The 15,030-nt window shown below is 50.9% G+C and overlaps 1 protein-coding gene across 5 annotated transcripts in view; it reads right to left on the reverse strand.

The window, feature by feature from the left end:
• The window catches only part of IQSEC2 (IQ motif and Sec7 domain ArfGEF 2), a 75,321-nt gene that overhangs the window by 37,254 nt on the left and 23,037 nt on the right, over positions 1–15,030 (reverse strand). For 2 of the 5 annotated variants that reach the window (XM_059910851.1, XM_059910847.1), the window contains exons 2-3: positions 14,151–14,180; positions 2,054–2,149 (exon numbers count right to left, since the gene is read on the reverse strand). In XM_059910851.1, the coding sequence (XP_059766834.1) occupies positions 2,054–2,149; positions 14,151–14,180 (126 nt within the window). Of the gene's footprint in view, positions 1–2,053; positions 2,150–3,930; positions 4,034–14,150; positions 14,181–14,450; positions 14,523–15,030 lie in introns of those variants that run through there. The other 3 variants (XM_059910849.1, XM_059910848.1, XM_059910850.1) reach the window with 3 other exon arrangements.

The raw sequence follows: 15,030 nt of genomic DNA on the forward strand, positions 1-15,030 counted from the left end.
GTTTTCTACAGAGAAGTATTTTAAATTTCTTATAAATTCGTAGCAATTTTATCTTTTTTTTTTTGCTATTGTGAATGGGAATCTTTTTCTATTATGTCTTCTAATTAGTTATTGATGGTATTCAGAGAAGCTGATGGTTTGGGTGTATATTTATCTTGTATCTACCCATCTCACTGAATTGTCTTATTAGTTCTAATAATTTTTCCTTTTATTCTCTTTGATTATCCAAGTAGACAACCATATCATCTTCAAATAATGCTAATTCTGACTCTTTATTTCTGATATTTATACCACTTATTTCTTTTTTTAATCCCAATGATTAAAACTTCCAGAAAAACACTGGTTAGTGACAGTGATAGTAGTCATCCTTATTTTGTTCCCAAATTGAATGGAAATTTATCTAGCACTTCACTGTTACACTTGATGATTGTTTTTGGTTTCTGATAAAAATTCTTTCCAAGTTAAGGAGGTTTTCATTCATTCCTAACTTACTGTACTAGTTATCTATTGCTGTTTAACAAATTACCCCAATGCAGCAAGAGATAACTAAGGCAGTAAGGGTTTTTAAATCAAGAATGGATGTGTGATTTTGTCAGATTATTTTTTCAGCATTTATGGAGATAGAGTAAAAAGACTGTACAACTATTAGTATAATCAATTACAATAACAGCTTTCCTAATTTTGAACAATCCCTGCACTCCTGGGACAAACTTTCACTTGTCACGATACAGTCTTCTTTTAATACGCTGATGGATTCAGTTGGAGAATCTGTAATTTAAAACGTGTTGCTCTATTAATATGTGAGGTAAGGCTATAGTTTTCCTTTTTTTGTCTAAACCTGTCCAGTGATACCAGCCTTCTAGAATGAACTAGGAAGCTGTCCATCTTTTCCTATTAGCTGATCTTTCAAGATTGGATAGAACTTCCATGATACCTGAACTACCATAATACCAGCTGGGCCTGGTACCATTTCTGAGGAGAAAACTTTGACCATCTTTTAAACTTCTTCTATACTGTTCTATTCTATTCAGGTTTTCTTCCACTCCTTAAGTGATTTTGGTAATTTATATTTTCCTAGAAAACCACCCATCTCATCTAGATTTTCACATTTATTGTTATAAAATTACACAAAGCATTTTCTTATGACTTTCATATCCTCTGAATCTGTGGTTAAATCCCCTTCATCATACCTTATTTTATTTATGTTTTCTTGCCATTTTCTCAATCATAACTGCCAGAGGAGGGTCTGTCTAGTTTGTTGGTCTTTTCAAAAAACACCTCTTAGCTTATCAAACCTTTTGTTTTCCATTTCATTAATTTCTGGTTTTATACACAGTAATTACTTGATTCTGCTTTCTTTTGGTTGTTCTTTTTCTAGAATTTTCTAGACTCTTGATCAGAATAATTAGTTCATTTAAACTGTCTTGTTCTCTAATAAAAGCACTTAAGACTACAAACTTTCTTCTGGGAACCCCCATGGTCATATCCCATAGGTTTTGATCTATGATATTCTCAATTGACATTTATTCTAAATAGTCCATAAATTCCATTCTTATTTCCTCTTTAACACAAGTATTTTTAAACTTTCAAATGGACCTAGCCTTTTTGCCATTGCTATTAATATTTTATTTCATTGCATTATAATCAGAAAATGTAAAATGTGTTTTCAAATTAACTTGGAAATAATCTCCTTCCCCAAAAGTATAATCAGATTGTTCTCTCTGTCTAAACACCCTTCCCCATCCTATCCAACTGACAAACTCTTACTCATCCTACAAAACAGCTCAAATGTTACATATTCTAGGACCAACCACTCCCACTTTGGGGGGAAGGTATCTAGAGAAGGATTTTTAAGGAAGGACAAGCTACAAACAGGCTGTGAACGTCCTCTTTGGTCTCCTGGCCTGGTCCCCCAGTCACTCTCCTCACACGCTCAGACACCCATTCCACAGTCACTCCAGAGGCTAGAGGGAGATGGGGGAGGGGCTGGCAATGATAGTGATATTTGTCTGGAGGGGTGAGGGATTGGGGGAGGGGTGGGTCTAGCTCTTACCTGCTCTCTGCCAGCCTGCCTGAGGGGGTAAGCTTCATGGAGTCAAGGACCTGAGTAGGACAGCAATACTGGTGTAGAGTATGAGACGCTGTGGACCTGAGAGACAGCAAGAGACAGAGAGAGAAAGAGAGACAGAGAGAGAGACAGGGAGGGAGGGGAGAGGCAGGGTGGGGAATGGGGACAAGGAGGTGAAAGTGAGTGGGACAGGGGAAAGGGGAAGACTGGGTGGAATGGGTGGTGGAGGATAGGGAATGGAAGAGGAGGGGTGGGAGGGAGGGAGGGAGAGAGGGAAGGTAGGAAGGAAGGAAGGAAGGAAGGAAGGAAGGAAGGAAGGAAGGAAGAAAAAAAGAAAAAACCACAAAGTCAAGAAAGAGAGGACGGCACTCGAACCACAAACAGAACACAACGACAACAGGGGGCAGCAGAGACGAAAGAGCTGGGCTGGGCCTCCTGTGTTCCAGGTGACTCCGTGGGGACCTCGGCCTCAGAGACACTGGGACACCACAGTAGGGAAGGGGGAAGGGAGCCCTCCTCACACCAGACGCCACACGGGTAGGGAAGAGGGGAGAGGGAAGGGTGGATGAAAGAGAAAGGGAAAAGGTGTATGGGGGGGTTCCCCCTTAGAGAAGACCCCTCACAAGAAAGGAGGGAGGGATGGGGAGAAAAGAGGCTCTGGGTCCAAAGAGGGGGAAGAACCCAGGCCAGGGCGGGGTGGGGGTGGGGTTGGTGCAGGAGACACTGGAGGAGGAGAGGGAAAGAGACAGAGAGAAACCGAAAGAGACAAGACAGAAAAGGAGAAAGACAGAGAAGGAGGAAGACAGTGAAAGGGCGAGACAAAAGACACAGAGAGAAGACGGGGAGAGGCAGAGAGTGCCAGAGCAAAGGACAGGAGAGGCGAGGGTGGAGGAGAGCTGACAAGGTCTCAGTGGTCTTGGTGACAGGATGGGACTCGGGCTGAGTGTGCGAGTGGGGCCCGGCGAGCCAGAGGACAGGGTGGTTCTTTGCTTCCAAGACCAGTGCTGCGCCCCCAGCCTGGGGCAGGGCCCAAGCTCCGCCCCCCCAGCGCTGTGCTCCCACCCTTAGCGTGGGGTCCAAAGGCCCCTCTGCCTCCTGCTTCCCACGATTAAAGTCCAGAGAAGGGGAAGGGGGAGGAGAGACAGCAGCGTAGTGAGGCCGAGGGCCCTGTCCCTGCCCTACCCAGCACAGGGCAGATGCTGGGAGTGAGTGCCAGGTCAGCCAGCCCCTGCCCCCCACGAGCCCCTGAAGGCAGGTTGTAGTCAGGGCCTGGCCATTCAAGAGCCGAAGTAAAGGCCGGGAGATGTGGCTGCACGCCAGGCCAGCTGCCCACTATCTCGCTTGCTGCGAATTAGAGAGGATGCCTAAATCTTAGAACCTTAACAGAGAATCCTGGAATCTGATACTCTTCTTATCAGAGACTCTGGAATAATTGTCATCAGCAGAACGACTGTTTCTCAAGTGCCATCTAAGTGCCAGTCACTGGCCCAAGTCCTTGACTCATTAAACCTGAGACTCAGAGATCCTTAGGCTGCTGGAATGTTGGTATCAGAGAATCTCAGCTGTTGTGGACAGCCCCGCAGTGCCAGGCTAGGTGCCAGGGCAGCCACCCCTCACAGGCCACCAACTGCGCTGCTCAGGGCTCCAGGGTCCTTACAGAGCTGGGCACCCAGATGCCCCTGGGCTCACCCACTTGAGCTGGCTCCCTCCCCCAAGCCAAAGGCCTCCAAGAGTCCAAGAGGGGAGCCAGGAACCAGGAAGCCAGGAGGCTGCTGAATCAGCAGCCCAGGGACCAGGTCCAGGCCTGGGCAGGAAGGGAGGGGGTCGGGCTGCAGGGTTGGGGGTGGGGGCCAGGTTCCTACCTGCTACTCCTCCCGGGGGGCTCCATGGGTCTGGACCTGTCCCGAGGGCAGGCCCCCTGGCCAGGGCGGTGCCTCCACCGACTCGCCACCCCCTCCTCCCCAGCCCTTCCCTAGAAGGAGGAACCAAGGAGGCGGGGCCAGGCCTGCTGGGCTATAGGCCAGACTGCAACTGGAAACTTTGCTCCTTCCCCTGCTCCCCCAGGAGGGCTGGGAACTCCTAGTAGGAGGAAGCAGCTTTGAGAGCTTGAAGTGACTCCCCCAAACCTCAGGCTGGACTCACTATATGCACCTCTGTTGGAATCTCCCCAAGCACCCTGTCAAGTACCTGTCACTAGCCCTATTCTCCCGAAGAGAAAATTGAGATGTAGAAACATTACGTAACTCGGCACAGGTAATAGAGCTAGTAAGTAGCAGAACCCCAAGATCAGGACCTGGTTTGGCCATTCCCAAATCAGGACTCTGTCCCCTTGGCCATATTGCTGTCCTGTGAATACAGAAACCTTTCCATAGAAGCTTTTCACAAACGTTCTCATCTTCCACAGAGTTAAAGAGACTCTGTGTGGTGGTTATGCTGGGATGCTCCAGTTCAAGTAAAATTCAAATCACCCATTTGGGGAAATCAAGATGAGGGCCCAGCCGATATTCTTGACCATTGCAATAAGCTCTCACTTTCTTCTGCGTTGTTTTCTGAACTGGCTAAGAGAAATGCTCCCTGAAGAGAAAAGCAAAAATCAGAAGACACGCCATTCACAATCTAGAGGCCGTTCTTCCAAGGAAATTGCCCCACCTGATTTTACAGAGGGGGAGATTGAGGCCTGGAGAGGGGAGGAGTCTTACTAAAGTTCATACAGCCAGTCAAACTAGAATCCCCACCGACCTACCACAGTAATCTCTCTCTCCTCCTTATGTGGGGGGCTGGAGAAAGGAGACAATTTGGAGGATTTGAAGGGTGTGGGGTTCCTGAAGAGTACCCCAGATCCAGCTCAGAGGGCTCCTGTCCTTTCACAGCCCCAGAGCCCAGGCCCCTGGCTGTTCTGAGCAGAAGGCAGCCCTGGGAGGGGCCAGGGGGCCAGTGATCTAGAAGGAATAGGAGCTGACAGGCAACAGGCCAGCCTTCCTGCCTTCCTGCCTTCCTGCCTCCCTGCCGGGGCAGCTGGTTCCTCTCAAGAAAGCCAAAGCTGCTGAGAGAGATAGGCCCTCCGGACCACCGCAAAGTTGGCATCTATGGGCCCTTCATGGCCTCTTCTCCCTCTGCCCACCCCCTAAAGCCCCGTGGTCTTCAAGGCTCTGGTCTCAGCCCCTGTTTTTCTTTCTCTCTCCCTCAGCAACTCTCTTGGCTCTTGTGGCAGCCGCACCTTGTGCCCATTTGCACTTATTGTCCTAAGGGTGGCACCTGTGGCCCAAACCTTCACCTTGGCCTGGCAGAAGTTGAGAGACAGAAATTCTAGTCCTGGCCCTAAGGCTGATGCTGTGTGACCTTGGGCAAGCCCCTTCCCCTCTCTGGTGAGGCAAAGAGCTTACATTTTGGTGCCTGGCGGAGCTGGGTACAAGTCCCAGCTCTACAACTTTTCAGCTGGGTAACCCCTCTGAGGCACGGTTTGTTCATCTGTAAAAGGTGAGTGGCAACTCCTATCTCACAGGTTCTTGTGAGGTTTCAGTGAGACAAATATGCACATACTGAAAAGTCTCAGTTTGAGCCTGAGAGAGTATGATCCTTCTCCCAGGGAGGTAGGGGAGACTCTTGGGAAACCTGTTTGTTTCGGGCAGGGGAAGATTTCTAGGAAGATACCTCTTCATCTGGGCCACTCTTGGAATTCAGGCATATCTGAGCCTGTTGGGGCGACTCATGTGATAACCCTCTAGGGACTGAAGGGAAGAAGGAGCTAAGGGTGAGGAGCCTGACCCAGCCGCAGGGCACTGGCAGGGCCTTCGTTCACTTATGCTACAGATCCCGTGAGCCAGGCACTGAGCTGGGGGACAGATACGGCAGTGACTAAGGGCAGTCAATGTCCTGATCTCATGGAGCTCATATCCAAGTGAGAGGAGACAGACATTATTCAACCACTAATGGAATTAAGCAGGGCCAAAAGTGGAGGTAGTGGGGGAGAGTGTTCCAGGCAGAGGAAACAACTTGGGCAAAGGACCTGAGGTGGTATTTCCAGGAACTACCAGGAGGCCAACGTGGCTGAGTGGAAAAAGCAAAGGGGAGATGAGCGAGACTGGAGATGTAGGCGGGGGCCCAGTCATGCAGAGCCTGGAGGTCCTGATAAGGTTTCAGTATTTATACTAAGAGGAATTTGGAAGCCTGTGGTTCATGGATAGGCCAGGGGCGGGGAGTGTCTCTGAAGCCCCTAAAGTTGTATGAAAAATATGAGTGAGTATGAGTGCATTTCTGGGGAGAACATTGCTTTCATTAGATCCTCAGATGGGTTTGTGATCCCAAAAGGGCAGGGAAACTCCTTATATGATTCCATTCCCTAAGTGCCCACTATGAGCTAGCGTCAGGCATCCCAGGACCTTCTGTGAGCTGCCCCTCCCCCCCACTTCCAGGTGGTCTCAGCCTCCCCCCATCTTCAACCTGTGCCCCACCCAAACAGAAGTGCCTACAATTCTCTGCCACACTCTGCTGTCTGCCCTCACCTTTGCCTCTGCTCAAAAGACCCTTCCCCACCACCCTTCCCCCACTGCCACCTCCCCACTTCGTTAGCTCCGCCTTGTTCCTCACAAGTCTGCTCAGAGGTGGTGCCCTCTGGGAACCTGACTCTGGGATCCCTCCCCTGTGTCCTTCCCACCCTGCGTTTCTCCAGCGCTGTCTATTCACATGCTGTTGCCCCTTCTGGTCCAGGAGCTCGGTGGGGACGGGGACCATGTCTTATTCATTCCAGTGTCCCCAGCATCCGGCACAGGGCACCTAGTCAAACAGGTCAGCAGGTATTGGGAGACAGACAATCCACACTGAGGTGGAGGCTGCAAGATGGGCTGCTGGACACTAGAGGGCACTGTGGCCACTGGAATCCTGGCCTGCCGCTGCCACTAGCCAGGCTGACCCAGGCTGGCCCTGGGACCAGGCAGGCGGAGAAGCATGGAAACTCTGCTCCTGGGTCCTGCAGCTCCTTGGCTCTGGGTCTAACTGAACGGGGTCCCAGTCCCAGCTTCCCAATTTACCTTCTGCCCCCTTTCCAGATTATCTCTCATGACAGCCCCATCCCACTGCAGATACAGTTACAGTTCTTCACGAATGCAAGTACCAAACACTGCTCCACAGCCCTGGCACACTTTTTTGCTCTGTCTGCAACACTCTCCACTTCACCTCACCCCACCCCCGCCCCTCACCAGGCTAACTTCTACTCATCCACCAAGTCTCAGTTTAGATGTCAGCTTGGAGAAGCCTCCCTGACCCTCAGGCTGGGTTGGGTACACTTCTGAGGTTCTCCCACAGCACCCTACACTTCCCCTGTAATTGTATGTTTCCTTATCTGTTTTCCTACCAGACGGTGAGTTTCCTCAGAGCAGGATTCTATTATTCATCACTGTATCAACCGCATTTAGTTTAGCAGAGTGCCTGGCACGATGTAGGTACTCAAGAAATTGTCCCATGACTAAGTGGATGGATGGATGGACAGATGGATGGATGATCTCAGGCAAGTCACTCTACCTCTCAAGGTTTCAGTTTCCCCCTCTGTAAAGTGGATCCAATCACCCTTACTTGGCAGAGCTGCCAGGAGGATTAAAGATAAGGTGTGTGGAATGCTCCCTAACAGTACCTGATACATAGTACACATTTTCTGAATCAAAGCATTTATTAAGTTGAAGGAGGCTTTGCCCTGAGCCTGGGATGATCTCTCCCACTCAGGCTTACCACCTATATGTGGAAGATGGCCTTAACAATAATAAGAAAACTATCATTTTTATTAAAAAATAACAACAGCACCTGCTATGTGCCAGGCCAGAAGTAGGAGCTCCCTAAGGAGGTGGGCAGTCTCCAGTCTCAGCCAGAGGATGCAAGGCCCTGGCCGAGGTCAGAGCCATGGGCATTGCCCCTGCATCTGGAGAACAGTCATTACGTGCACAGCTGGTTCCAAACTCTTTACTCATAGGTGAAAACCTGTCTAAGGGGTCATTAATTCCCTCTGTAATTAATGTAAAAACTGCAGGGTTTGTATTAATGGAAGAGTAAGCTCAAGCATCAAGTTGATAATATTGATAATGTGTGCTTGTAATTCTATACTGCAGATAACTATAAATTCAGTCACTGCACTAATAAAATGTGAAAATTCCTGAAACAACTAAGAACTTGGTAGCAGCTGTACCATGAGTAGCATTATGCCAGTTGTTCTGAGGCTATGAAAATCACCGCACACTGGTGGCGGTGGTAATATTCACTGTGCACTTAAAGGCTGTTTGGGCACAAAATAAGGGGAAATTTTTAGATAAAACAGGGCATTTTGATGCAAGAGCATGGAACTTGAAAGCATAGTGAGCAAAGGTCGACTTGCATTAGAGTAGGAACCAAAACCTTGATGGACGAGCAAGCTTACAATCGTGGGCCTCTGAGCAGACTACTCCCCAGGCTGTGACCTCGCTTGTGAACACATAAAAGCTGTGGGCACTGTAGAAGAAACACCAAGTCCCGAGTATTTGACCTCTACCCTCACCCACTTCTAGGAGAACCCACTCCCACCTACAGCCCCTTGCCCCCTCGTTTACCACAGGATGGACAGAAGCGGTGCTGTCCCATGGGGGTGGGCCCTGAAGCTGGAAGGTCACATAGCTTCTAGGTTGGCGGCCACATCAGGCCACCTGAGAGCAGAGGAAGCCAGTCCAGAGAGAGGAGTCAGTGACAAAGAGATGACAGGGACCAGGCAAGTCATGAAAGATGGAGAGAGACAAGGCATGAGCCAGGGAGATGCAGAGATGCAGAGAGAGAGAGAGAGAGAAAGAGAGAGAGAGCAATCTTGCTCCTTGACTTCTTGGTCCCACTTCCAGTTGGCGTGAGGCCTGGCTATACATCATTTACTGCTCTTAGATTCTGTGAGATGTAGCCTCACAATAGTCTCCCCCCCACCCACCCTTTATTCTTGAGCGCATTTGAGTGGGTTTCAGTTCCCTGCAACAAAGTGTACCCAGACTAAGACAAGGGAAAATTGCGGATATAAGTGCAGGGCTTGCATAAGCAAAAACGCATAAAGAACACTTAGGTAGGGAGGGGTGAATGCAATTATAAAGCGTTTGTGTTTGTTCACCCAAATGCTCCCTCATTTCCTGACAGTTGCGACCACAGATACATGCTACAGTCGCACACTCACATACGCTGACATTCAGGGGACACCGAGACAAATGCAGCAACAACCAGCTCTGCTTCTATGCAGACACCCTGCCGTGCATGGACACCCACCAGCGCGCAGCGCTGCCCCTGCGCTCCTCACACCCGCACAGATGCGGAGCCACACCAAGAACACAGTGGCGCTGCCCGGGAGGTTCGGGCCAGGAACTGAGGCTCGACTGGGCTCTGAGCAGCCTCCCTCCCCAGCTGCCAAGTGACTCATCCCCAGGGCTGCTAATTAAAGCCAGGACAGAGGGGACACAGAGGAGGGGAGGGAAAGAGAGAGAAGGCAAGTTTATTTTGGTGCCAACCAGGCATGCAGCCAGCTTAGGGGTCACCCACTTCCTGGGGCTGGGCCAGGCGGGGGCAAGGGAACACTAACAGGAAGGGGAAGGAGGACCCCCTTACCTCTTCTTGCCCCTCATGAGCTTCCTGGAAAAAGGTACCTCCTCAAGGAAAATTACCCATCTCCCTCCCCACCCCCCCGACCTCCCTCCTCCTCCATCCCACAGTCAGATTCAAGTTCTACCCCTTCCAGCCTCTTGTCCTTACAACTGGCTTCTCCTCGTCAACACACTCCCATTTGGGCTTGCCAGAGCTGGCTCATCTGTGTCTGTAGCCCGCTTCCATCTCCCCCATGGATCACCCAACACAGGCCTGGTACATAGGGAATGCTCTGTTCGTGCTTCTGGAATACAAATGGGTTAACCTCGGTATAGCATGGTGACCGCAACTCTGATGGTCTGGATTCCGATCTGAGTTCTATGGGGGGGGAGAGGGTAAATTATTTTAACTCTGAAAGCCTCAGTTCCCTCACCTGTAAAGTGACTAGAATATATACTCTATAGGATTATTGTGAAGATGAAGTGAGAAAACACAGGTAAAGTGCCCAGCATGGTGGCCAGCACATATGGGCTTTAGCTATCACCCAGTAAGTGCTGCTGCCGCTGATAAATTGTGCCCTGCCTCAGGCCTGGGGTAGCAGCAATTATACAGAGCTGAGTTCCAAGCCTGGCTCCACCACATAGGACCCGGGGGAGCTCAGACAAGCCACATAAGCTCTCAGAGCATTGGCTCATATGTAAAATGGGGATTCACAATATGACACCATAAATTTACTGTAATGATTTGGGCCTGTCAAGGGGAGCCCAGCTCTCAGAAGCGGCTCCATGCATTGCAGCAGCAATTACTAAGGATAGCAGGAGGAGCGCAGACCTGTGGGGCCAAAGAAGCCCAGGAGGGAGGAAGCAGTCAGGGTGGACTAGGGCAGCCAGGGAAGGCACCCCAGAGTGCACAGGGCTGGAGTTGGACCCACCAGAGCCAGAGAGCATTCAGCAGGCGGTAAGTGACAAGGTTCCAGCAAAAGGAAGTGGTGGGAACAGAGAGCTGGGCAGGGCAGGCAACCAGGCTGCGCTGAACAGGAGGCAGCACGGGAGGGAAGATTTGGAAGCAGCTGGGGCAGCTCTGGGGACTGGCGGTATCTTGGACATGTGGATGGGGGAGCCACGGAAGGTCTGTGAGGTCTCAGCTACCCCAGATTGCCAGGAGGTCAAAACAAGAAAGAAGCTTAGAGATTACCTAATCCAAACTCCCGTTGGACAGATGGGGGCACTGAGGCCCAGAGTGGGAGGCCTCCTCTGGGAACAGAGCCAGCGTTGGCTCCTCCTCCCACTTCTCCTCCCGACAGCAGCGGCTCCTGTTGCCATGGGGACGTCCCTGGCTCTGCGGGTGTCAGCAGCTCCCCCACCTCCTCCCTCCTTCCCTAGCAACAGGCCACCTCCTCTGGCTCTCATCCTTGCGTGCCTGTCAACCCCAGCCTGGTCCCCAGGGCCTCCGAGTTCCAGCCAGACCCTCACTGCAGCGGCAGCACCTCTAGGCCTGGGCTCCCTCCTCTTCTGGTGGCGGAGGTATCAGCCCCTCCTGCCCCTCTGTTTTCAAGTTCTGCACCTCTCCACATATCTCAAGCTTGACTGCCCCATAAATGACAATGTATTGGGTTAGGGGATGGCGGAGGGCACTACAATATGTTGAGCCACCATTTTATGCTGAGCATTGCTTTAAGTTCTCTCATCAACCCAAAGAAGTCAGAATTATTGACCTCATTTTACAGATGAGGAAAGTAAGGATCAGAGAAGCCAAGTGACTTTGCAAACAACACACAGCTAGGAAGCAGGCTCTGCTGAGAGCTAGTTTGTGACCTTGAGCCATCGCCAGTCCCTTTCTGGACCTGGATTTAAGGCGCCTGTAGGTCTGACAACTTCTCATGGATCTACAGGAAGTCCAGGCACCTTCCTCTGCCCACAGCCCTTTCGCAACACTAGCTGTTCAGCTCTAATTAGACTCCACACTTCCTCTGGCACCCCATACCTGGAAGCCCTCATGCCTGGGCCCTGCCACGGGGGGGGAGGGGGGTGTTCAATCCACCGACCCTGCTCATTCCTTCCCATTCCACTTCCACAACAGCCGAAGTCTAGCTCCTTTCCTTCGTGTTTCTTCTACCCTCCTAAACTTTCCCCTCCACACACACAATGTTTATTAGATGACAACCCTGGGGCTCCAGGGGGGGAAATAGATCTGTTCAAAGTCACATAAGTAGAAAGCGACCTGGCCATAAATGGAACCCTTTGCCCAGATCCAGTTGCTGCCCTTTCTGTGCTGCAGAGCCCCGCCTCTCTCCTCCAGCCTCCCCCGGCTCCCACAGATGACAGAAGGTGTCTGTGACCCAGTCCCAACCAGACCAGTTCTGAACTTTAACACTTGCTCCTTTCCTGACCAGATCTGTTTTAGCCCGACTGACTGCCCTCACCTAGCCCCCCTCACCTCCGATGCCTGCTGGTTTCATTTTCAGGGATGCCCTCCTTACACAAAGTCTGCGTGTCAGTCCTCCATGACCCAGCTCAGACACCATCTTCTCCAGGAAGCTCTCCCTGACCCCTAACTGAAGTGAGCTCAAGAATTCACATGCGGGTCCTCAGAGCATCCTCAGATGACCCCACCCAGCTCTGGTTCCAAGTTAAAGGATCTTCCCACCATATTTGCAAGATTTTGCCCCACAAGTGCTATTTTAGGCCCCTTCCACAGTCCAAGTTTGACCCTTGCTTCCACAGTTGCTGAGTCTTCAAGGTCCCTGTAGCCTCCTTGACTGTAGGTCCAGGGTGGATGTCGGGAAGTACATCTCAGTAAAACAAATAACAGCTTTGGAAGCAGACAGCCCAGGGTATGAGTCAGAGTGATGCCACCCTGCCCCATTGCTTTTATTTCCTTGGGCAAGGCACTGACCCTCTGGGGAACCTCATTTTCCTCATGTGTAAATCAGGGATCCCAATCCATGCCTAATAGGGCTGTTGTGAGCATTAAATAAGATCACATTCAGAGTTCTTAGTATGTGAGGAGCAAATGATAACTGCTATGATTACTAATATTAGGATGAGGATGAGGATGATTATTATTATCTGCAAGGCTGTCAAGAGCTCCTGTAGGGATGGCGTGGGCAGGGCTCTGGGCTTGGTGCCAGGCAGACCTGGGTTTGAATCCTGGCTCAGCCATAAATAAGTTTCATGGCTGTGGGCAAAACCCATAACCAGCGTGAGCCTCAGTTTCCTCAACTGTAAAATAATGATGATAAGGGCAGCCCAGGTTCCACCTACAGTGTCACTGGGAGGATCAAACAAAAGAAAGTCCCTGACAACTTCTGTAAGTTGTAAAGGCCCAACGTACATCATCATGTGATTTATGATTATGATAACTATTAAACACCCTGAGCTATAGGTCCTAGGAACTCCCCTGCCGGGAAGAGCTAGAGACACTTTCAGTCGCGTTCCTTGACAAGTCGCAGGCATATCAACGGGGATGTCTGGGGGCCTGTGCTCGGAGTCAGCCCAAGCTGTCTTTCTCCAAACCCACAGTGCAGCCAAGAGGGTATGAGTCGCGGCTGAAATTCAACCTGTGCTCTACTCACTGAGCCGGGAACCCTGGTGAGGGGCTGCAGGAGCCCTGTGGAAAGGGAACATTCCTCCAACTGATCCACGCAGTGGATTCTACTCTTCACGTAGGTGCTATATATGTTAGTTGCAGCCTTGGCTGGAACTGAGTGAGCCCATCTCATGCCTCTGCTGCCTGGACCCATCTCATTTCAGAGGCCCACTGCATCACCCCTGGCCTGGATGCTCTCTGACTGGGCCCTACCCTGAGCCCCCCATCATTCCCACATAGTCCCTATCCTTGACACTTGTGTTTTCACGAAGCTTCTGATGGGTTAAGGCCTGGGAAATGCACTAATAGTCCTTGCCCCTACCCCAGTTTTACCCCCAAATGGCAGATTGATCACATCCTGAAAACTTACTGATTGATGCTTGTAAACCTTTTTCACCAAGCATGCAAAAAAAAAAAAAAAAGTGCGCTTGTTACACTTAAATATAAGGTATATTTAAGTGTAACATTACCTGAAATATAAGGTATATTTCTAATGACTGGAATGTGTCACATCAAAAGTCCATCCAAACCACACTACTCAGGGCTAGTGCAGGTCAGGGTGGAGCACAAACGCCAGACCAGGGAAGCCCTGTTTCTATCGTGTCCCCTTCTCCCGGGAGGAGAGGGGGAGAAGGTCCCGGGTCCAGAGCTGACCTCTCTGCAGGTCAGCTTTCCCATCTGGGTAGCTCCCATGAGCCCCTCCAGTGTTCAGCCGAGCCCCCAAATCAGCTAGGGTCAGAAAGACTAAGGAAGAGTTTTCAACCCCCTCCCTACGCTTGCCCCCTTCCCACCCCTAATACCAATGGGACAAAACCCCTGGAGTTGGCCCCCACCCCTCCCATGGATCCCGAAGTGACAAGCCAGAGGCCCCCACCCCAGTCCCTGCCCCAACTCCCAAGTACTACTAAAGAAAGGAGGTACTGACCTGACTGTTCTGGAATTCTCACCATCAGATCTGAAAGAAACAGAGAAAAAACCCGACAGTCAGCATATGCCCTCTACTCCTCTCCTCCCTCTGCCCTACGCAGCGGCCCCGACACCTAGCACGCATCATGAAAATGAAGGGTAGGGCATTTCGTGCAGAGAGAATGGCCAGTGCAGAGGCCATGAGGTGGCGGAGGGCCTGGCCAGTTGTTGGGACAGGGAGGAGGACAGCGTGGCCGGCGTGGAATGAGTGAGGGGAAGAGTGGTTGGAGGTGAGGTCAAGGAGGTGCCAGGAGCCAACCATGTTCTAGCCTAGTGGGTCATGGTGAGAAGCCTTCCTCGGAGTGGCTGAGAGGCAGCCTGCAGCTGTGGCCAGGGGCAGAGCCCGAGGTTTAAACACCGAGAGACCAAGCCTCAGATACTGGCTCTGCCACTTACCAGCCCTGTGACCTGGGCAAGTCACCTCCCTGCTTGGAATCTGAGCCTCAGTCTCCTGACTTGTAACACGAGGCCAATCCTTGCAGGGCTGTTGGGATGATTAAGCCCTTTGCAGCCCAGCAGACAAATGCCAGGTATTATTAACAACATAGAAAAGGCTTTGCCAATTGCCTGGTCCAACCTGCTTATTTTCCGGATGACAAGAATGAGGCTGAGAGGGTGAGTGAGTCAGCTGCTGGGCTCCTTTCTACTACATTGGTCTGCCTTCTTCATTGTGAGGCCCCCTCAGAGGCAAAGGAAGGGCAAGAGAAGAGAGTGGCACTGGGGACAGCTTTGAGGGGACTGAGAGAATGAGTGAAACCGGACCCACACCCCCTCCGGCTGTTCCTCCCTAAAAGAATGTGTGTGTGTGTGTGTGTGTGTGTGTGTGTGTGTGTGTGTGT

The sequence above is a fragment of the Balaenoptera ricei genome, chromosome X (assembly GCF_028023285.1).
Source record: "Balaenoptera ricei isolate mBalRic1 chromosome X, mBalRic1.hap2, whole genome shotgun sequence".
Classification (NCBI taxonomy): Eukaryota; Metazoa; Chordata; class Mammalia; order Artiodactyla; family Balaenopteridae; genus Balaenoptera; species Balaenoptera ricei.